Genomic DNA, 23,315 nt, shown 5'->3' with positions numbered 1-23,315 from the left:
CAACCTCTTGGAATTTTCTTATGACAGACTTTAGAGACAGATGCTCTACCAAATGGAAGCCAAACTTAAAATTGTCCAAATGGATTGATGAAGGGATTCTGTCCTGAGAGCTTTTCTGTTAATTAACTTCAGCTACAAGATCTTGTGGTTTAGCTTGCTAAAGAACTGTGGTTGTAAACTGGGCCATATCCCTTTAGAATATGTTTGGATATACTCTCTTTTGATTCCTTAATATGGGGGCTCCTCAGATTTATGCATTACTGTAGATACCAAGATTATTATATTTCCCCGTGTATAATATTAATAACTCACATTTATATAATACTTTAGTGTTTGCAAAGTGTTTTTTCATATATTTCATACTCACAACCACCTTGGAAGAGAGATACTATTAGCCCATTTTACTGATGAGAAAACGGAAGTTAAGTGACTTTACCTGATTCACACAGCTAGCCAGTAAGTGTCTGAGGCTGGATTTGCACTTGGGTGTTTTGTTAGTTTAATCCTTACCTTCAGTTTTAGTAATAATGCTAAGATGGAAGGGCAAGGGCTAGGCAAAGTGACTTGCCATGAGTCACATAGGAAATGTGCGAGGCCAGATTTGAGCCCAGGTCCTCCCTAGATTAGGCCTAGCACTATCCACGGTGCCATCTACTTGTCCTGAACTCAAGTTTTTCTGACTTTGAGTTTTTCTACCTCAAAGCTATTAAGGAAATTGTCCAGTGACTCTGTTCCTTCATTTTAATCTTCATTTGAGTCTTCCAACTTACAAATTCTGAATTTCAATCCCAAAAAACAAACTGAACAAGTAGATGGCTGAGGAAACATGGTTAGACAGCATTTTTGAAATGGATTTACAAGGAGAGTGATTAGTGGTTTGCAAGCTCAGTGTGCATCAGCAGGGTCATGTTGAAGGCAAAAGAACTTGTAGAATCTTGGATTGCATTAAGACAGGCCTAACTCCCCAAAAAAGGAAAGTGATAGTTCCTCTGCACTCTGCCTATATTGGAACCCATCTGGAGTACTGTGCTCCATTCTGGGCATCACAGAATAAGGGCAGCATTGATATACACCAGGGTGTCCAGAGCAGAGGAGGGTGACCAGGAGGGTGAGGAGCCATGAGACCATGTCATATCCAGCTCCATTGAAGGAACTAAGAGAAAGACACTCAGCAAGTTCATGATCAAGTATTTAAAGGGCATGCTGGGTAGAGGAGGGATTAGGCTATAGTTTGGCCCCAAAGAGCAGAACCCAGGAGAGTGTGTAGGAATAGCAAAAAGGCCAATTTTGGCTTCATGTCAGGAAAACCTTTCTCACATTCCCGAAAGTGGAATGGGCAGCCTCAAGAGGTGGCAAGTTTCCCCTTTGGAAAGGAGGTCTTTAAGCAGTGCTTGGATAGCCATTTATCAGTTAAATTATAATAGAGATTCCTTTCATGTATAGATTGGACCAGATGGCCACTAATTTCCAATTCTCAAATGTTGTGAATCTGTGATTCTAAGCACTGATTCCTGAACTTGAGTATTTTTTATACAAATATCTACACCTAGATTTTTCATCCTCTGCTTTTATTGTCTGGCAAAGAGATTCTTGATCATTCCAATTTAAGCCTTGTTTTATATAAATGGCTAACATTACTATCCTGAAAAAAAAATTCCCATCTTGCACTTTTCCTGTATAGGGGCTTTATAGACTAAAAATGGCAAAGGAAACATATTGAAATGCAGTTATCAGGATATTTTGACAAGTTGCATCTTTCCATCCTCTATCCTTGCTCCCTTCTGACAGATAGTCACAAAAACCAGCACCAAATCTAAAGCCCTTAACCCTAGACCTCCGCTGTTTTGGATATTCTAACAAATCTGGATCTAATTCAGTGTTTATTAAGTGCCTGTCCTGTAGAAGTCCCTGTATCACATACCAGCCCTCAGCCCCCAGCCCCTTTCTCAGGATACTATTTCTTCTTCCTTTTTTTTTTTTTTTTTAACTTTTACTGTATGTCTTAGAGTGATATTAAGTATTGGTTTCAAGGTAGAACAGTGGTAAAGGCTGGGCAATTGAGATTAAGTGACTTGCCCAGGTCACACAGCTAGTAAGTACCTGAGATCACATTTGAATTCAAGACCTTCTCTGTTTCCAGACCTGGCTCTCTATCCACTGAGCCACGAAGTTGTTCCAGAACATTATATCTGATGCCAGATTATGCCTTTTCAGAAAGAAACTATTACTTTACCTGTGCCACAAATTCCTGGACTTAACAACAACACCTTTTTCCATTGTGGTCTATTTTTTACACTCTTGTAAAAGTTTTATACTACTTAACCATGAAGAATTCTTCCAACATGAATGTTCTGTTTAGTTTCATACCACCTCTTCCAGCAAAATAAGTGTCCTATAAAATGTTTCAGGCCTTATTCACCAGATAATAGATAAAGGAATGAAAAAATCTTTATGAAGTATCTCTCGTGTGCCAAATACTAGAGTTACCAATTAAAAAAAAATGAGACTTATTGCCCTCAAGAAGCAAGCATTCTATTAAGGAAAGACAACCCATAAAGGAGATTAGAGGCCAGAGAGGGCATTTGGGGGTCTAGTCCTATGTTGGCAAAGGTGTGGCATATGTGCCCTCGTGTGCCAGAGGGGGCTGCTCCGTTCTCCCTCTCCACAGTGCCCAAGAACATGCCCACCAGCCCAATGTGAGCACTTCCTCCCTCTGTTGTCTGTGGTGATGGGGAACTCACAGGCAGTTTGAAGGTACGATTCGGGCATGTGGTCTCTAAAAGGTTCCCCAATGCTGATCTAGAGAGTGAGAGGCAGTCGATCAGTTGAGACACCCCTCCCAGAAGCAAGAGTCCTATTGATTTGATTGCAGTTCCCAGAGCAAGAGCTATAAAATTGGGGGTTAAAAACAGATGGGTTGGGGGCAGTTGGGTAGCTCAGGGATTGAGAGTCAGGCCTAGAGACGGGAGGTCCTGGTTCACATCCAGTCTCAGACACTTCCCAGCTGTGTGACCCTGGGCAAGTCACTTGACCCCGTTGCCCACCCTTACCACTCTTCCACCTAGGAGCCAATACACAGAAGTTAAGGGTTTAAAAAAATTTTTCTTTAAAAATCTTAAAAAAAAAAACACAACAAAAAACAGATGGGTTGGAGGCATGGCAGCTAGGTGCCTCAGTGTTTGGACCTGGAATCAAAAAGACATGACTTCATATCCAGCCTGTGCAAATCATTTAACTCCTTGGCTTGCTCATCTGTAAAATGGAGATAATAATTAGCACTTACTTAGGGATTACTGTGAAGATAAAGTGAGATCATATTTGTAAAAGTATTTTGCAATTGCTTGCAAAGGCACTATAAAGGTGCCATTATTATTCACTGATATCTCTTCACAGGGCCAGCTCTGAAATCATCAAAATATAAAATATGACAATCAGTTCAAAGTTTTCTGAGGAGCTGCACTACTGTCAGATAGGATTTGACTTTTCAGTGGTTCCCTTAGATGAGTCTCCACCCAGTCTGATTTTTTAATAGCCATTTTCTTCCCCTAAATATGGCCAACCTAGTGCCCTGCCCCTGCCCCTCTTCCCCTTCCAGCTGGCTCCAGGAGTTAGAGATTGAATGATTTCTTCTATGCCTGTTTCTCAACATGAGGAATTTGATTCTTGTTACTTGACTCCAAGAAAAAAAAGGGAACTTTTGAGGTACTTGGTTGTTGTTCACTGAAGAGAAACCCCAAAAAGGTTCATGCTTTAAACAAACAGAAAAAAGGCAAGAGGGTTTTTTGTTTCGTTTTGTTTTTGTCTTAGTGTTGATTCTGAGACAAATGGGTGGCAAGGAGGAAGCAATCAGGGTTGTGACTTGCCCAAGGTCACATAGCTAGGAAGTGTCTGAGGTCACATTTGAACCCAGGTCCTCCCAACTCAAACCACCTTGCTGCCCCAGTGCTCCCCCCCCCCCCCCTTGAGTAGAGCAATTTGTGGCTCCCAGACCTCGTTCCTGCTTATCGCTTCTCTCTGTGATAACTGAGCTGGACCTGCAGGAGAACCGAGCTGGTGGGCAAATTCAGGGCAACATTAGCCCACTTCCATTCAGCCTGTGCACCTGGTTCTTCATAATCCACTCAGACCTGACTAAATTAGTTCTGGACAGACGTTCATTGTTGCAAGGGTGGCAGGAGCTAGACAGATGAGGATCTGGTAAAAGAAGAGCCTCATCTCTAGTAAGCACTGTAACTTTGAATAAGTCATTTCTTTTGGGGCCTCAGTTTTAAAATAAAGATGTTGGGTTCTATGATCAGGCTAAGGTTCTATTATGGTTAAAATGGATATAGACGGATGTAAATAGAAGTATTAATATTTTAATTAAAGCCATGTTGATAAAATAAAGAAGACTATGTGCCTGCTAAGATCTAATTCAAATCCCCAGCCATACCTTCTGCCCTCCTGGCTCCCTTGTACCAATGAGAGCCCGCCTCCAATGACCTCAGGAGTCTTATACTGTTCTTTTATGTAATCACACTTCCTGTCTACCTGCATTACAAGAGGAATCATGGGAAATGTAGTTTCCAAGTCCCCTAAACGTCCACAGGAAGTTTGCCATATATCTAAATATTAAAAACTCAAATGAACCCCAAATAACCCTCAAGAAACCCCCCAAATTCCAAATCACACTGTTCCCTCCACTCAGACATGCTGTTATTCTAAGTGGTCTCAGCTGACTTAGCAGCATCTTGGACACTATGGCTAAGGTGAGAGATTCACCTGTTATAGTTTCTTGGTCCTCAGGAGGCAAAGGAGATTGACAGGAAGGGTTCTCAGGAAAGAAGAAATGGGACCCAACAGTTCTGGGAGGCCCAAGTAAAGGCTAGGAGCTCAAATGCAAAGGTCCCAACAATTAAGTCCTTATCATTCCACAGATAGGCAATGAATGGCCTTGGCATTTCTGCCAGGTCCCTCAAAGCAGTTTCTTTCCCCATACCTTTAGGGGAGAAGCAAGAAGAGAATCCTATTGAATGGCATTGCACAGCAAAGTGGAATTTATTTTCTTCTATATGTTCTTCTATTTTCCTTCTCATTTTTAGATGTGAAACACGAAGACATTATAACTGGACGGGGCAGCTTCCTAAATCATTTGCAGCTCTATAGGTGGTTCTCTTCTCCCCCCGCCCTCCCCCCATTTAGTATACATTTATCCTCATTAGTCCTAAACCCTTTATGTTGCTGTAATAAATGACTTGTGTTGCACAGATTTATCTAAATGCTATTTAAACAAAATCTTTGATCAGCTGGGTTTAGTTGTTTAAATGACATATAATTCATTTCTTGCCCACCATATATCCAAGAGTTTGGGCTGGGAAACTTCCAAGCTTCCTTCCACCTCTAAAATTCTGATTCCGTTGCTAAGACTCTCTTTGCATCTCTCTTTTCTGGGAGCCAGCCTCTTCAGTCATCTTTCCCACTTTCAAATTCACCTTTGCTGGTCACAAACATGTCCCAGTCCATCCCATCCTTAAAAAAGTTCCCCTTTTTTCTGCTATCCCCTCAAGCCATTACTCTGATCCTTATTATATCCAACCTCCCAGGAAAAGCTATTTCTAACTCTACTCACTGAGCTTCTCCTGCCATCTTAGGCCTCAAGATTCCTACAGCCTGGAATTAAAATTACTCTCCAAATTATCTCTGGAGAGTGAACTCCTAAATCAGGTGGCTTCTCTCAGGCCTCATCCTTTATCATTTCTAGGCATTTGGGGATTGTTCTGACCATCATCCTCTCCCTTTTGGTTTTTCTTGTTTCTTGGCTTTTGTGACATTCATTGTCCTATCCTGGATCTATCTTGTCTTGCCTCTCTGGCAACTCCTCAGTTTCAGTTGCCACATCATCCTTTTCCCACATCCTCACCGTGGGTCTTGCCCATCTTCCTCAGCTACTTCTCAAATATTTGTCTCCTCCTCTCTGGTAACATGGCCATCTCCCTGCTTCCAGCGTCTCTCCCCTCCAGTTTGTCTCCACAGACACTGCTAGAATGGTTTTCCCAAAAGCCCAGGTTTTACTGTGTCACTTCTCTACTCAGAAATCATTTGTGGCTCCCATATTGCCCCTAAGAAAACATCCAAACTTCTCAGCCTGGCATGTAAAGCCCTTCATAATCTGGCTCCAGCCACTCTGCTAGGGCTTGTTATATTCCACTTTACATGTCCTACCTTCCAGCTGAACTGGCCTATTTGCTGTTCTGTGAATGCAGAACAGGCTAGACCCCATGTCTGGAAAAGATTCTCTCCTTGCCTTTCCCTCTTAAAAATTCCTTGTACCCTTCAAAGCGCAGCTCACATGCCCCACCTTCACCTTTTCTCCTCCCTCAGCTACTAGCCACCTCCGTCCTCCAAACTACTTTGTTGTGTTGTTCAGTCATTGCAGACATGTACAGATTTTCATGACCCCTTCTGGGGTTTCCTTGACAGATACCAAAGCGGTTTGCCATTTCTTTCTCCAGCTCACTTTATAGATGAAGAAACTGAAGCAAATAGGGTTATGTGACCTGTCTAGGGTCACACAGCTAGTAAGTGTCTGAGACTGGGGATTTGAAACCAGGGAGGAGTCAGGCCCAGCACTCTGCACTGCAGTACCACCTTGCCATCTCCCTTGGGGTTTACCATCTCTGTTGTTTACCTCTCTGTAATAGGGTTATTTCCTTTTTGTCTTTTGTATCCACAGTGCTCAGAGCAGAGGTGTTTAGTAAATGCTTGTCAGTTGATTGGTTTGATGTCTTAACGCAGGATTTAATGTCAGTTCCCTGGCCAGAGGTGGGCCTAGGGGGTGGACACTGCCCTCCCTAGTGCTGCAGTAAGGTCACCTCAGCAGCACTGTGTGTGTTCATTTGTCTCGGCCCTGGAACTAGTTCCCCCTTGTCTGCTCATGTGTATTGTCTTCTTGGTAACTGCAGAAGCATATTTGGAGAAGTAGAAGACAGCACACTGTCTTTACCATTTCCATTCACTTCATTAATCACATAAATAGCAGGACAAAGCCAATTCAAGTTACCAGGTAGGACTTTTCCCTGCACAGGGAATTGGAGCAGGTGGCTGCCAACCAGAAACCAGAAGAGATGCCTCTTCACCTTCCAATTGGGTTGTTTTCGCCGATTGGAACCCTTCTCCTTGGATGAGTCATTAAGGTGGACAGTGCTACTGTCATGAAACTAAACTGGGAGGGTGGGAGAGGAGTGAGCTGGGAATCCACAACCTGGGAGGAATCTTGTTTCTGTTAGAGAATAGTTTTTGGTCCTAAGGTTGGATTAAAACCCAAGGCCCATATAGTTTAGTGCAAGAATTCCCTCTGAGCTCATGGCTATCACATAAGGTACCAAAGGGATTAATTAAACCCCAAACTCCCAAGACAGTCTTTCGGATTATCCCCTTGTTTCATTTTATGTTCCTGGGCCATGTAGCCAGGCACAGAATATACATTGGGAGCTGCTTTGTGCTGCACCCCCATGCATGCTTTCTTCCTCATCTCTCACATCAACCTCCCTGCCTGCTAGCCACCACTTGATGGATTCTCAGTTCAGCCCAAAGCTTTTGTGCAAAATGGTGATTATGAGCTTCAGGTCCCTGAAACAGACGTTTTGCTGTATACACTAGATTGTCTTGGCTGCCCTGTGTGCAGGTACTGCACCATTGCTGGGCAAGCTAGTATCAGAGCCATAATCTTCTCAGGGTAGAAGATATGAGGGGACAGTGAGTTTATAGGAGCAAAGTGGGTAAGAACTGTAAATCTGCAGCTCAGGGTCTCTCCCTTCCAGGGCAGGAAAGTATTCAGGAACAGGAAAGTATCCATAGTATTGCATATTTTAGAGATGACCTGGAGCAACAATGAAGCAAATATGGAAAAGACAAGCCCAGGACCTCTGGACCATGGGGAAGAGGCAAGGTACACCATTAGCTAGAGCTCGCCTTGGGATGGCATCGCGTCACTAGCAATAAGTAAAGCTGGAATTCCCCTCCTGCCCTGGCTCCAGTTCCAGGAGTCACCCATGCAATGAACTCTTACTCCTCTCTTCTGGACACACTGAAGAGAGAGGAGTGGAAGGAAGGAAAGAAAGAGGGATTTTCGCTCCCTCTTGATACTTAAACACTCCTTTTCTGCTTTTTCCCATTGTGGGAAGACTGAGCCATCTCAAGACACTAGGGAAATGATACCACCCATTTCCGTATAGCAGCCAACTATCACCAGATAGCCAGGATCCCTGCCTGTCAACCACAAAGGACCTCAGCATGTTTCCCCTTACTGCCCCACATTCTTTTGCTTAGAAGTCAGGAGGAACATGGAGCTCTGAGGTTTTTTTTCCAGTTACTGTAGATAACAACAGTACTCATTATCATCAGTGCCTGGGAGATGCCCACATGACAACCAGTGAAAGTGCCCTTCACAGACCCACGGCTTGGCAGAATGAGTTACATGCCTTTATTTGGTTTGACAGAAGTGGTAACATTGGCATTCTCAAGTAGAAATTCACTCCCTTGCCATAGGTTTCCATCTTAACCCATACCATTTCTTCCCCTGTCTTTGTAACTAGTGTAACTTTGTAACTAGAATCTCTGCAGACAGAATAGTAGGGCAAATTGGGTAGAAGTTTGGGATCTGTCAGGTGCAGCAACCTGGGGCTTATTAGAACATAAGAATAAGAATTTCCAAAACACATCCTGCCAGCCCATTACTGAAGAGGTTCTAAGGAAGAGCTTCCCCTGGGCACTTCCAGGCCATCAGCATCAACCAGTTTCCCTTGATGCTTCATCATATAGCTAGCTGTTTTAATTCCAACTGACAGCTGAAAAGCTCTGGGAAAACATAATTAGAATTTGTTTGCCAAAGTGTCTAACTGAGATGCCTCCTGGCCCACAGACTTAGTCTTTCTTTCATATTCTCTGCTGCCTGTGGCTTAGCCCCTATTTTTGATTTGACTTCACTCTGTTCACTGCCTGTCCTTAGTTTTCATGGGAAGTGGCTGGCTACCTTTAAGTTTCCTATCAGAATAAGGCATTGGGTACCTTGAGGCATAGGTCCAAGGCAGATTACATTGTAGGACAGAAATGGCACTTTTTTCCTTTTAAACCTGTCTTTCCCTCTGTAGCCACTGGCTGAACTGCTTCCACTTTAGTAATACTACATTTCAAAATATACTACAAATGGAAACTACTGATGTTCACAAAACGCAAAAGATTGTCAGCCTCGACCAAAAGGAGGGCGACCCAGAGTGGAGAAAAATAAATGGTAGGAAACAGGCCTGGGTTGCCCCCCTCACGCTGGCTACTTTTACTTCTCTGATTTCCTTGACCTCCGTTCCCCCATAAAGCTGCTTAACAGTTGAATGACTGGGACTGGAGTTGAGGAAGGAGAGAGGACTAAGGGCAAATTCTTTCCTTTGGGACAAACAGCAGGAATGCTTCCCTGCATATCAAAAAGGAGTGGTTGGGGGAGGGGTGGTAGGTTTTGACCAGCCTGATCCAGAACCTCAGAACCTCAAAGCTGAGGCTACCAGAGAAAGGCCTAGTGAGAAGGGTGGGGCCAGCCACCACTGGCTGAGAGGCAAGTTGGGCAAGGAAGATCCTTACTTGGGACCCCAGCCTTGGGCTACACAGTCAGAGAGGTAAAGAGTTAACTGAGAAGTCAGGCATAATCTATTTCTGGGAATGAAGGAGGGGAGGAAGAGGCTCTGCTTAAGGTTCAGGCCCACAGTCACCCACAAGAAGAGAAGGGTCATTTGTTCATAGAAACCAGGGGGCATGGAAAACTGTTCCTGCATGCAGAGTCCAAGGCTCACGTGTCTACATTTTCTTCTCACAAATTGTGCAAGATGAGATTGAGGTCTTGATGGCACAGTCCTGGAGGACTCTGAAATGGCCACATGTTATGGGGACACATTGAGAGGTAATTCTCTCACTGGAGTAGAAGTAAGGAAACTTACATCCTGAGAAAATGTTCTACTAGTTGCAGGATTCAGCGCCCAGAGGAATGATTCTAACAATCCTTCCTTCTATTCTGAACCCCTGGCCTTACAGCAGCACTCCTCACACTTTGTGGCCTCAGGATCCCTTTATATTCTTTTTTTCCTGTCTTAAAATCAATACAGAGTATCAAGGCAGAAGGGTACTAAGGGTTGTTGGGCAGTTGGGGTTAAATGACTTGCGCCAGGGTGGTAACATAGCTAGGAAGTTTCTGAGGCCACATTTGAACCTACATCCTCCTGGCTCTCTATCCACTGGACCACCTAGCTGCCCTGATCCCTTTCCTTTTTACTTAAAAAAAAATTTACTGAAGATTCTCTCCTTCCTCCACCCCCCCCCACCAGCTTTTCTTTATATAGATTAAATCTATTAATATTTACCATATTGGAAATTAAAATATTTTATTATGAAAAAATAATTTTGACCTCACAAAGGCTGCCTAGCAGACCTTCCACCCTGCTTTCCAAAAGGGTTTCCAAGGACCCTCAATGGCTCCTGGGCCACACTTTGGAAGATTCTATCTCTCAAAAGGAGACAGAATTGAGAGAAAGAGACAAAAGAGGAAAGACAAGAAGAGGTGCTGGATTAATTTAGTAGTAAAAATGACCCTCAGCTTAATTAGTGCTTGTTGGAAATTTAAAAATCAACCTTTACTGGTAATAACCATGTTGCAGTTTATTCGTCTCTCCCTTCTCCATAGGGTGTGAGAATACCTGACTAATAATGGGGCATTAGCTATTTATGTGAACGTTCACATAAATAGTCATCAGTTTAGAAACCAGTAAGCAGATAAGGCCAGGGCTATATTATTTCTTCTAGGTCCTCTGAGATCCATATTGTGGGAGCAGCAGAGGCAGTGATCGATAACACATTCGTTGAGCCTCAGGTTGCATTTTTTTTTATCTCTTTCTTTCTCCCTCAGTGTATGTGGTGGAAGACCAAAGAAGGGATGACTCAGCCCAAACTACCTGCCTCACAGCTTGCTGGACTGCTCTCTGTTGCTGTTGCCTTTGGGACATGCTCACTTGACCAGCCTCAACCTCCCCTTACTAGAAGGCTTTGTATCCTCCACTGATTGATGGGAGTTCTGATTCTTGATCTCTTTCTATTGCTATAATGAATGACTAGTTCTGCACAGACATCTCAGCCACAACAGTGATGAAATCCTAGATTAGTAGTGATTTTTTCTTTGCTGTTTAATTTAGTGACACGATCTTTTTAACTTTCATTTTCTAATTTTCTTGTACTTTAATAATGTGCTAAATGATTTTTTGGCCAAAGGCTTGAATATGAAATTTATATTTATCATATTAAATTGTACTGTTTGTGGCAGTGGCAAAATATGCAAGAAACAAGCCACTGGATGATTTCTTTCCTAATTCCCTGATTATGTTTCACTACTCCCTTGTCAATAAACTTTTCAAAAGTCTCAGTGTTTATTTATATTGATGCATCTCATAAGGCCAAAAAGAAAGAGCTTCATTAGTATGAGCTTCTGTGTTTTTACATGCACATGTCTGTAGATTAAATTGTCAATAGGCACAAACTGAGGCAGGAAGGGACCCATAGTGTATATGCTTAGACTCCAAAATCACTTTGACAGACATTTGCTTCATCATTTAAAAGCCCAGGACAACACTTAAAAATTTTTTTTGTCGCTGGCCTGCTTCCAGCTGTAAGGGTGAAAAAGAGGTTTTATGGGTTCAATATATTAAAGATGGTTGCCAGAGGATTGAACTATTATCAATCCTCAATTAAGAATAATTTCAAATCAAAACTGATGTTTATGGAAATTTATTTACAAAAGAGAGAGAGGAAGTACGGAGATAAGAGTCTATAAAGGAAGTTTCTGAATAGAAATTCAGGAAGATTCAGTCTTTAAACTCACCACGTGGAACAGTCTCAGTCAGTCCCGAACCAGCAAAGCTCCCTCAGGTCCCCTTCACCAAATCACAAGCCTCACTCACTCAACTCCCTCTTTTATAGGAGTCTTGTATTCGTCACTTCCAGTGCCTTCCCCTAGCCTGCATGTCCAATCACAAAAGACGCTTTCTCACAGAAAGTCGTAGATTCTGATTCGTTACTCACTCTAGCACGAGGGTTAGGACCTCCCAGAATTGGAAGGTGCTCTCACCTTTGGTGATTAAATCTAAAGATGGGCACTGTAGACTTAATCTAATTATCACACAGACTTTGTGGCTGTAATCTAGACATCTTTCTGTGTCAGTTGTGTCACTGGCAGCAGGGAGTTAGGGTAGGATGACAACAAGGAAAATATCCCTGGGACCAACCACAGAGCCTCCTCAGGCATGTGACTGATCTGTTCCATTCCTCCACCCTCCCAGGTCCAGCCAGGAGGCTTTCCTCTCAGCCACCTCATACCACTGGGCTAGGGAAGTTAGAAGACCCAGATTCTAGTTCTAGCCCTGTCATGAACTATAGTTCAGGGACCAGGCAAATCATATAACAGCTGGAAGTTTGTTTCCTCATCCATAAAAGGGGTTACCTGTTCACTTAATAGAAAATCAAGTAGTAAATGTTAACTTGATTTGTAGATTGCTGCTCAGACATATGGTGTTAGGAACATGACAAAACTTTTTTTTTCTTTTACTTTTTTTTTAAAACATCTTCCAGGTTCTCTGGGGCCATCTTAGAGGCCCCAGCTGCCATGATTGACTGTATCCTCCTTCCTGAGCCCCCTGAGCTCTCTGGCTAGCACCCTCACAATACCTTAAATAACTGAGTATGTGGCTAAGTAGGGCTTGCTCTCTTCATTCTGGGGAAGGAAGTCTCTAGATACCCAGAGAGAGAGAGAAAACAAGGTCTCTGCTAAAACACTATCTTAGCAAAACACCTGTCCTGCCAGTGTTAATCTTATATCTCTGGAGCATTCCCAAGTTACAGCACATATTCCAGCTCTGGCCACTAAGTGGCACTAAGCCACCACGCATAAGGCAAAGCAGTAGGAAAACACCTCAGTCTAGTTAATCTGCAGCTTCTCCTGTCCGCCCTGCCACAAATGCTTCATATGATCAGACCTGGAGGCAGCCCCTGTGTTAGAACTGTTACCGGCAAATCCCTACAGAATTAAGACAGTAGGTGCACAGAAATGATTCCTACCCTGCAAGGACGCCCTTTTTCTTATTCAGAGAAAGGGGGCAGGCGATCACAGTATCAAACAAATTCCAACATTTATAATTTCCCAACACTGGCAAGGACCTAGACACTAGAGTGAATTCCAGAGGCTCACTGTGTAAACGAGATCATTACAGGACCACCCCCCACCCCCAGGAGAGACCTACTATCTCCCTATGCTTATTGTCCTAGAACCCTAGCCTCAGGTCTTGCTGTCTACAACACTTAATCTGGACAGCAAAATGCTCTCAGTTTGATGCTAGTAGGCTTATGGCCTCAATGGAAAATCTGTTCTTGCTTATTCCTTTGGATAAGTGGACTCCTGACTACCTCTCACTGCCTTCATCTCTCCTTCATGGGCTCTATTCAGAAGCAAGGTAGGGAAGTTGCTCAGGAGCAGAGAGATTTTTCTCAAGGCAACAAAAAAAGACTACAGAGAGGGATAGGAACATCTAAGGATAAATCTCGGAAGGATCAGAATAGAATGCTAAAGCTAAAGAGAACTTGGTGACTATTCAAGTCAACTTTCTCATCTTACAGATGTAGAAATTGAGGCTTAGAAAAATGAAATCAGGACAAGAAGAGAACAGTAAGAGAAGGAAACAAATAAGATTCAATAGAAGAACCTGGGATAGAAATCTTGAAAATAGAGTAATAGAAAGAAATACTTTTTCCTGAGCAGCAAGGAAAACAGTCTTGGAGGAAGGGGATGGATACCTTTTATTTATGTAACAAAAATGGTAACTGGAGTTACTGAACAGGGAGTACTTCCTTTGCCCTGGGCTCTCCTCCTCCTCCTCCTCTCAGCTTCAGCAGGTCATGATCAAACCTCAGGCCAAGGATCTGCAAGTGGCTCAGCCCTGGGGTACAGGAGGCCACCACCTTGAAGGCTGCAGCTTAACAATGTTCCAAATAAAAGCAGTTTCCAAAAAGTCCTCCGAGTTAGAGCACACCAGTCTGCTGCTCTGCCCCACCCAAATGGAGCAGAGGAAAGGGGGTCAAATAAAGGTTTACTGTGCCCTTCTGGCCATCAGCATTTCCCGAATGTTGTCCTCTGCATCCTTCACACTGCGCTCCAGGTATGATTTTCTCTGCTGTAAAGTGAATTAGAAAAGATACAATTAGAATTAGGGTGCTGATGGACAGTGAAATCACAAGGCCTTCTACTTCCTAAAAACCTTACAGCTTCTTCAAGCCATTATCAGACTCAGTAGGTATCTTCACCTACCTCCAGTAAGTACTGGGAGGTCTGGCAGAGCCAAATGCCTCTACTCCCCCAAATCTTCTCTTGATGACCAATATGCCATGTCTAAAGGCACTGACTCAAGTGGGCCCAAGTAAAAATTGGAACTGCTTTTCCCCAAAGTCAATTTACACAACACTGGGAGAAAGCCTTGCAAGAAGTTTTAAGAAGTCAGAATAGTTTTCAGTGCCTAGCTAATCAAAGCAAGAGGGCTGGGGAGAGAATAAAAGCCTGACTGATCAGGAGTGAGGATCACTTGGCAGAGGAAATACAATCTGCAGGTTGGGAGACTAGCAATATAACTCTTCCCCCAGAAGGAAGTTAACACTAAATACAAGTGTCTCGAAACACTGAGGCTATACCAGACAGACAAAGGCCAGGAAATTCCAGGACAAAGCTCCTGCCCCACAGCAGACTGTCTCCTCTCAAGGTTTTCCATGGCCTGGGCCAGGCGCCTGATGAATGCAATAGCATCAGCAGCACTAAAAGCTGTGCCCAGGGAGACCAGCTGATCTCAGATCACCAGAAAGAGTTATACTACACCTCAAGCCAGAAACTAGCCCTCAAGCTGAAATCTACTATTTTAGTTAAATTACCATGTGTCAGAAATCTAGAACAAAGACGAATAGACAGCTATGTTAAGTTTAAAATAACCTTTAGAAAATCTTTGGATCATCCCACTCTTTCTCCCAGCCTCCATCCTTTTTCCTTCAGGGGTCACATGTAAAAAGATATGACTAAGGAAGTCTGCTACCTGTAGACAGGCCCCGTGTCCCATTCCCTTCTCTGGCCACAGACCCAGCAAAAATTAAAAGCTACTTAACTCTCTCATTACTACTTCCTAGGGTTTGAACCTTTTTTAGAGTATTTATTTTAGCATCTAGTCCCAGTCATGCCACCCTTCTTAAGAGGTCCAGATCTCTGGAGATATTTAAAAACCAGTCCTCACACCAACCCTATGCTGAAAAGGAAATCCATACTGCTAATGAGAAAACAGCAGCAGTTGAAATAAGTGAGTTATTTCACCTATAAAGATGGTAAATTTTAAAAAGTGATGTTCTCTGTCTGTGTCAGGCCTCAGACCTGATTCTGAGATAAATTGCAATCTGACTGTTATCACTTATTTCACAGCACAAGAAGCCTCCTTCAACCATTCCCTCTTTAAAAATACTTTCTCACTGTCTTTATCTAAGGTCTTTATTTTAACTTGATTAGAATGCCTTACCTGTCCTTAATCCCAAGAAGATAATGCCCCACAGTGAAATCTCTGCTGCCTTCTTACTGAAGGCCTTACTTAAAGGAAGAAGCTTCCTCCGCACTGGATAGAAACTTCCCTGAAACTGATGAGGGAAATGACTAAACCATAAAAGCTGATGATGGCAAACCTATGACACACATGTCAGCACTGACACACGTAGCCATTTTCAATGACACATGGCCGCATACAGAGAAGTATGGGGCCGCATGCTGAGGATGAAACATTTGCTGTAGTGTAGTGTAGTGTAGACACTCTGCACTATAGATGACAATTCTACCTATATTAATTTACCTATTTTGGTTTATTAGTTATATATTACAATTATACATTTTTGTTATTTAAACTATAAACATTGCAAAATTATGGGGGTTTTTTCCTCGAAGTGACACATCACCCGAGTTATGCTCGGTTTTTTGGTGAATTTTGACACACCAAACTCAAAAGGTTGTCCATCACTGATAAAAGCTATACCCCATTCCCATCCTAGGCTAGACTGAATAGTTTGGAAGAAATGATTCCTCTTGGTGTTTATAAAAATTCCAATTCTGTGCCCCTGACTAGAATTTTGTCTTTGTTCTTAAACCCTATGAATTCTAAGTGAAATGGCTTCGGACTGAGAAATTTTTCATAAGCAAGATGGAGCCGTCCCTTAGGTAGAGATGCCTAGGATGTAATTAACAAATATATCTCTTAAGAGACGGTTTGGTCAGGCTATAGGGTACTGAGGTTTGCTACAGAGAACTCATAGTGTAGAACCAAAAATTCCTATAACTTGGGCAGTCAGTAAATATTTATGAAATGCCTACTATGTGCCAGGCACTTTGCAGATCATAAACCTCCCTCCATAACACAAACCACATTCCCCCAAGATAACCACTAAACTAAGAGTTCACTCCATAACCAAATTCCTGAGAATTTAGGAATGCAATGTAAAATCCTGTGTTAATTAAAAATCTGGCATAAAGCAAGGATGCTAACTGGTACAAAGAGAAATAACGTTTTCACTTTATACCCAAACCTTCTTCTGTCTTAGAATCAATACTAAAATATCAGTTCTAAGGCAGAAGAGTGGTAAGAGCTAGGCAATTGGAGTCAAGTAATTTGCCCAGGGTGACAGCTAGGAAGTGTCTAAGGCCAGTTTTGAACCCAAGTCCTCCCAACTCCAGGCCTGGCACTCTTTATCTGCTGAGCCACCCACCTCTCCCAATAGAAGTAACTCTTAAAAATCATTTTCAAACCTCTAAGAAGAAAAAAAAAATCCCTTTTCCAGAATAATCTGCCTTCCTTTAACCAAGTTCTTTCCCTATGCTACTTCTCGAATTCACCAAATATCCTCCCTTGACTCTGCCTCCTGTCCTCCTTTAACTCCTCATTTAACCAAGTTTTTAGGCATTTACCCAATGTTGAGTATTATAATGTACATATGTATTTGTGTAAATTCTGGTCCTTTTGTGCTGTGTTCCAATGTCTTGTCTATTCACAACCAGTTTCAAATTCCTTTATCTTTAATGTATCTTCTTTCTGTACCCCAACATGACGTTGAACAATGGCTTCATAAATATTTTACCATGATGGTGATGATCATGTAGGGATTGCAAAAGTATTTCTATCACTAAGTATTTTCATTTAATTACACAATTAAACATGACACATATATCAGTGCCATATCAGAGTGGGAATTTAAACTTCCTCTGTTAGCTAAGGAAAGATAAACAACCCTTAGACTTTGCTTTTGATGAGTAAAAAAAGGAGTCGAGTATAAATAACTCTGACACATCACTAAAGAATGTGTTGTAGAGAATGGGAGTCACAGATCAGAGACACTGCAGTGTGCCAGCTGGGCATCCTGTGGGTCGAAGGAGTCGAGTGTGATCAGGAGACTGCTGTACCACCGCACGTTCTAAAGCCCTCAAAGTTTTCTACATTACATTTCTTAATAGTCTTTTCACAACCAAATCCTTCACAATCTCTTCTTAGTGCTGGAGGAAATCAATATCCTGTTGCATATGTTAATTATGCTTCTTACAAGGGCCCAAATAAGAAGTCCTAAAGAGACATTATGACTGAAATCAGAAACCTAGACAATAAAAGTGGAAGAAAAAGTTCAAGTATATGCATAGCTGTTATGAAGGGTTTGTTTTTCAGTGGAGGAGAGGGACAGCTTTGGAAGGATAGAATAAGAGGTAGGAGGTTTTCATTAACTGAAAAAAAAGTTATTCTTAAAAAAAGAATTTACTTAAGAGTCACAAAAAGGGATAAAAAAAAAAAACACCAAAGAGATCAAAGGTTGCATAGTCACTTTGCACACATTACTCTTAAAATCATCTCCTAAGTTGAAAAAGATTCCTTTAAAAAGCAAATAGGAGGGGGCAGCTGGGTAGCTCAGTGGAGTGAGAGTCAGGCCTAGAGACAGGAGGTCCTAGATTCAAACCCGGCCTCAGCCACTTCCCAGCTGTGTGACCCTGGGCAAGTCATTTGACCCCCATTGCCCACCCTTACCAATCTTCCACCTATGAGACAATACACCGAAGTACAAGGGTTTAAAAAAAAAAAAAAAAAAAAAAAGCAAATAGGATTGTGATGGTCATGGCTAAGTACTGGCTGTCCACTCCTGCAATGAATCCTTTAATGTATCCAACCCACATAGACTGTGACACCAGATTAAACAAAGCCATATCTGGCTAACCAGGGATAATTTAGGCCCACAAATGGAAATATGCAGAAGATTCCAGCAAATCTTCTAATTCAACTCTTTTCTGGGAATGAGTATGGCCAGAAATGGCCTCCCCCAACTTCAGAAGTTAGAATGCTTGCATCCATAGTATCTTCCTTGAGCTACATCATTACTGAGAACTCCCAAATAAGGACTAACACAGCTGTAACCTCTGGCCCTTTATCTGACCTGTACTTAGGAGAAGAAAAAGCACTAAACAACACAGCTGAATACACATGAGAACAACTGGGCTATGTAATTCTACCATTTGAGTCAGAGGTTCTATTTAGAGATTGGTTTGTAACTGGCTTAAGCCAAAATATCAGAGGTAGAGAAAGTACCTAAGGTCCTGGACTCAATGTAAATGGATGCAAATAGCACATCCCTCAGACTAATCTCCACCATTTATTTTCTCTTAAAATTCTGGATAATTAAGAGAGAAGAATTCAGCTCTGCACACACTTTATTTTTTGGTCACTAAAAGAAGTATCAAGAGTTTCAAAGGTAAAAGGACAGAGCTAACTATACACATCCCCAAACCTTATTAGTTGGAAATTAAATGCAACAAACAACTCCATAGTCCATTTCTCTGTACAATAGCAGATTTTCCACAATTCCATCTCTACTAATTTTACTCTACTATTTTTCCTGATGGATAAATGCACATGTGTGTTGAGGAGATAAATGAACCTCCCTGAGACTGTCCTTCACCATTTCCCTCTTCCTAAAAATGGTTTTCAGTGTTTCAGATACACCCCAGTGCATGCTTCTAAGGACACGGTTTTTGTTGTTCAGTTACTTCAGTTGTGTCTAAATCTTTGGGGACCCCGTTTGAGGTTTCCTTGGCAAAGATATTGGAGTGATTTTCCCATTTCCTTCTCCAATTCATTTTACAGATGAGGAAACTGAGCAAACAGTTAAGTATTTTGCCCAATGATACACAGCTTAGTAAGTTTCCAGACAGGCCAGATTTGAACTCATAAAGATGAGTCTTCCTTTTTTTTTTTTTTTTTTTAAATATATAAACCCTTACCTTCCATCTTGGAATCAATACTTTCTATTGATTCCAAGGCAGAACATGGTAAAGGCTAGGCAGTGGGAGTTAAGTGACTTGCCCAGGGTAACACAGCTAGGAAGTGTCTGAGGCCGGATTTGAACCTAGGACTTCCTGTCTCTAGGCCTGGCTGTCAATCCAGCTACCCAGCTGCCCCAAGATGAGTCTTCCTGATTCCTGCCATAGAATGCATTTAATATTTGCTGAAAATGAATACTTTAAATTTTTTTGAAACTACTGATAAAAATCAAAACTTTTCTCCATGTACAAAAAGTGCTTAACATTCAAGGAATATAAACTCCAAGTGTATTCTAACATCATCCCCTTAGGTGTCAGCCTAAAGAGTACTGGAAAAAGAAGTCCACCTAACATGGCTGCAAAGGCTACAGAAAAAGTAACAAACAGTTCAAACCCCAGAAGGCACGTTACATCAAAATTATCCTTTAGAATGCTGGAAATCATTGGCTTTCTTAGTTTAGGGACATGGCTGACATATTCAACATAATTCCCACAGACTGATAAGCCCTTTTCTGCAGGAAGTTCTCTGGTTGGCATCAAATGACCAGAAACCACAAACCTCTGGGTGCACTGACGTCCTCACAGTGTCTTATGTCCTGACATGAAATACTGAGATTTCCTGTGGGAGCTCAGTGTGATCAAGGGGAAATGGACATTCTTGAAGTCGTTGCTCATCAGCCTGTGGTTCCTTTTTCTAAGAGTCATTCTGTAGGGGGTTGGTGTTTCATTCTTACAACTGGAATCTTCTTATGAAGGAAGAGGCTAAGGTCTCTAGAACCTTTCTAATACAGTATGACACAATCTCTCAAATAGAATCCTGATGTAATTTATCTTGTGATAGCATCTCAGTGCACTTCTTTTTCTAGGACTTCTTTCTAAACTTAATACTTCTCTCATTTTATTCCTTAAAGGTTCATTGGGGGAGACATGAGTCAGAAGAGGGTGGGTTTAGGGTACACATTTTGAAACCCTTTTTTTTTCTGTTCCATGTTTCTATCCTTTGAATGACCTAAAAGAAAATCAAATCTCCCCCTTGCTCTTGGCAAAATTAACCTTTGGCTTTCTCTTGGTGTTCTATAATGCTTTCCCAATCCATGGAATGTACAACATTTTAATTCATCAAAAGATGGTATCTGTTGCCTAGACTGATTAAGTTTAATCACTTTATCAATAGACCAAGACGTCCCTAAAGGTTCAATAGGCACACCTTATTGGCAAAGCAAGAAAAGACTGTTTTTCAATGAGGATATATATGTGGCAAAAACCAAATGAGGAAATGAGATTGATTCAGTCACGTCCAACTCTTTGTGACCAAATTTGGGGATTTCTTGACAGATACTGAAGTGGTTTGCAATTTCCTTCTCCAGTTCATTTTACAGATGAGGAAACTGAGGCAAAACAGGATTATTAAGTGACTTGCCTAAGGTGAGATAGCTATTAAGTATATAAGGCCAAATTTGAATTCAGGAAGGTGAGTCTTCCTAACTTGAGATTCTACTCTGTCCACTGAGCCACTTAGCTGCCATGGGGAAATAAGAAGTCTAAAAAGTCTAAAAAGACTGGAAAAAGGAACAGTCATGGGCAGGTCAGAACAGTGCAAAGCTTTGAGAGTGAGGTCAAATACAACCAACTGGATTTCCAAAGGGGAGAAATCTGGTAAGGAAATAAGAGTGTAACTAGAAAAGAAATGGGATTTCAACTCATTTCCAATCCAAAAATAATGGCATGAGTTCACTCTGTGAGATATACCCATCTCTAGTAAGCTTCTTGAGATTGTAGTTAAACCTGAAAACTCATTGTCTAAAGAAACTGTCAGTTTGTGTTCTGCAGCTCAAAAAGGCCAGGGGATAACTACATAAGTACCAAAGAAACAGTGATTGTAAGTGATCCATAGGAGAGGGTTAAGAAGTGTTTGACCAGAAGGGAGCACCACCTTTCCCAATTAACGAAAAATTATTTCAGCAGTAAGAAGGCCTGGGTTCAAATCCCAACCTGTAATATTTATTACACACATGCCCTTGGGGAAGTCAATTAGCCTTCCTCATTTCCCTCATCTGTGAAATAATTAACAGGTCTGTGCTAGCTGACTTCTGAGGCCCCTCACAGCTCTAGATTTGATGAAGAGGGACAAAGTATAACTTTTGTCACAAGAGACTCAACTAGTCATTTCACCCTATGCCTTTTGACATAGTTACAATTATCAAAGGCAGGAGAACATAAAACTAAATGACATGATTGCCGCCCATTGGCCTCCATTACTGATGGAGCCACTGCTAAGTGACTACTCAGCTCTTGCACCTTTTAGAGGAGGAGAAATCTGGAAAAGTATACTTGAAAAACTCCTATTTTCCCTGAAAGGACTACCTTTCGAGCCATAAACATGCTTCTAAGCCAGTGACATCTCCTTCTTGACTCCCCAATACTGATATTTCAAGTTCTAACACATTAGGACACATAAGGGTTAAAGTTCTACAAATGCATCAGAGAACACAGAATGATTCACATTTAAACAATGCATTAAGATTTACAAAGCACATTCCACACAATATACCTGTGAGGCAGGGCTGAAATACAGAAGATCCTATAAGAAGCTACAGAGTATCTCTATTGATCTTGAATACCTAAGGGAAATAATGTGTCCACTTGCCCCTCTCCTACTTTTCCAGGAGTCTTCCTCTATCCACAGCCATGTACTGACACTGGTGTCCTGTCTGTTCCTTGCATAAGATACTCTCTCCTATCCTTGGGTATTTTCTGTGGCTGACCCCATGCCTGGAATACTTTCTCATCTCTGCCTCTTGGATTCCTTCAAGACCTAACTAAAATACTACCTTCTACAGGAAGCCATTCTGGATCCTCCTTAATGCTAGTACCTTCCCCCTATTGATCATCTCTATTTATTATTAATATATCTTGTGTGTACATGTTTTTTTTTTTTCCACACTGTCTCCCCCCATTAGGCTGTGAACTCCCTGAGATTAGGGGCTGTCTTCTGTCTTTTCCTCAGCATTTAGCAAAGTGGCACAAGAAGTACCATGTGATGAGTCACTGAAAAAAATGAAGGCATCCATAAAAGTACAAATAGTTAAGGAAAAGGTCTGGGAAGTATGACATACAAGATAATGAGAAGCCTGTCTTCAAATACAAAATCTTTGGAGGGGATTTGATAGGAGAATTTGAAGGGGAAAGGAATAGAAGTAAGTAGAAATTCTGACATTTTGCATACCTTAGAAGGAAAGAAGGGAAATAATAAGAAAACAAGCCTTTTATTTTTTTTAAGCCCATACCTTCTTAGAATTGATATTTACATGGGTTGAGGCGGACATGATTGGGGATGTGGACTCGAAACAACCACACCAATGTAACTAACAACAATTTGGAAATAGGCCCTGAACAAGGACACATGTTACAACCAGTGAAAATGTGTGTCGGCCATGGGTGAGGGGAGAGCGGGGGATGAAGGGGAAAGTAGGGCATGAAGCATGTAAACATGTTAAAAATGAATATTAATAAATGCTTAAATAAATAAATGAATGAATGAATGAAAAGAATTGATATTTACAAGTATTGGTTCCAAGACAGAAGAGTGGCAAGGCTAGGCAATTAGGCTAAGTGACTTGCCTCAGGGTCACACAGCTAAGAAATGTCTGAGACCAGATTTGAACCCAAGACTTCCAGGCTCCAGGCCTCGCACTGCATTCACTGAGCTACCTAGCTGCCCCAAGAAAACAAGTATTTCTATAGCACCTACTATGTTCCAGACACTATGCAAAGCACTTTACAAACAGTACAAATATTATCTTATCTAACTTCCATCTTAGAATCAATACTCTGCATTTGTTCCAAGGCAAAAGAGTAGTAAGGGCTAGGCACTGGGGGTTAAGTTGACTTA

General features: G+C 41.7%; 2 protein-coding genes across 3 annotated transcripts in view; one reads left to right on the top strand and one right to left on the bottom strand.

Moving 5' to 3' along the window:
• CYSTM1 (cysteine rich transmembrane module containing 1) overlaps positions 1–11,431 on the top strand; it is a 114,309-nt gene extending 102,878 nt beyond the window's left edge. Inside the window, exon 3 of the mRNA XM_044664551.1 lies at positions 10,925–11,431. Within this exon, the coding sequence (XP_044520486.1) occupies positions 10,925–11,031 (107 nt within the window). The 3' untranslated portion in view covers positions 11,032–11,431. The remainder of the gene's footprint in view (positions 1–10,924) is intronic.
• Positions 11,432–13,839: 2,408 nt separating this feature from the next.
• PFDN1 (prefoldin subunit 1) overlaps positions 13,840–23,315 on the bottom strand; it is a 61,672-nt gene continuing 52,196 nt past the window's right edge. Inside the window, exon 4 of one of the 2 annotated variants that reach the window (XM_044664549.1) lies at positions 13,840–14,231. In XM_044664549.1, coding sequence (XP_044520484.1) covers positions 14,148–14,231 — 84 coding nt within the window. In that variant the 3' untranslated portion in view covers positions 13,840–14,147. The remainder of the gene's footprint in view (positions 14,232–23,315) is intronic. The other variant, XM_044664550.1, reaches the window with a different exon arrangement.

This window comes from Gracilinanus agilis, chromosome 2 (assembly GCF_016433145.1).
Source record: "Gracilinanus agilis isolate LMUSP501 chromosome 2, AgileGrace, whole genome shotgun sequence".
Classification (NCBI taxonomy): domain Eukaryota; kingdom Metazoa; phylum Chordata; class Mammalia; order Didelphimorphia; family Didelphidae; genus Gracilinanus; species Gracilinanus agilis.
This window is presented reverse-complemented; position numbering and strand designations above follow the sequence as displayed.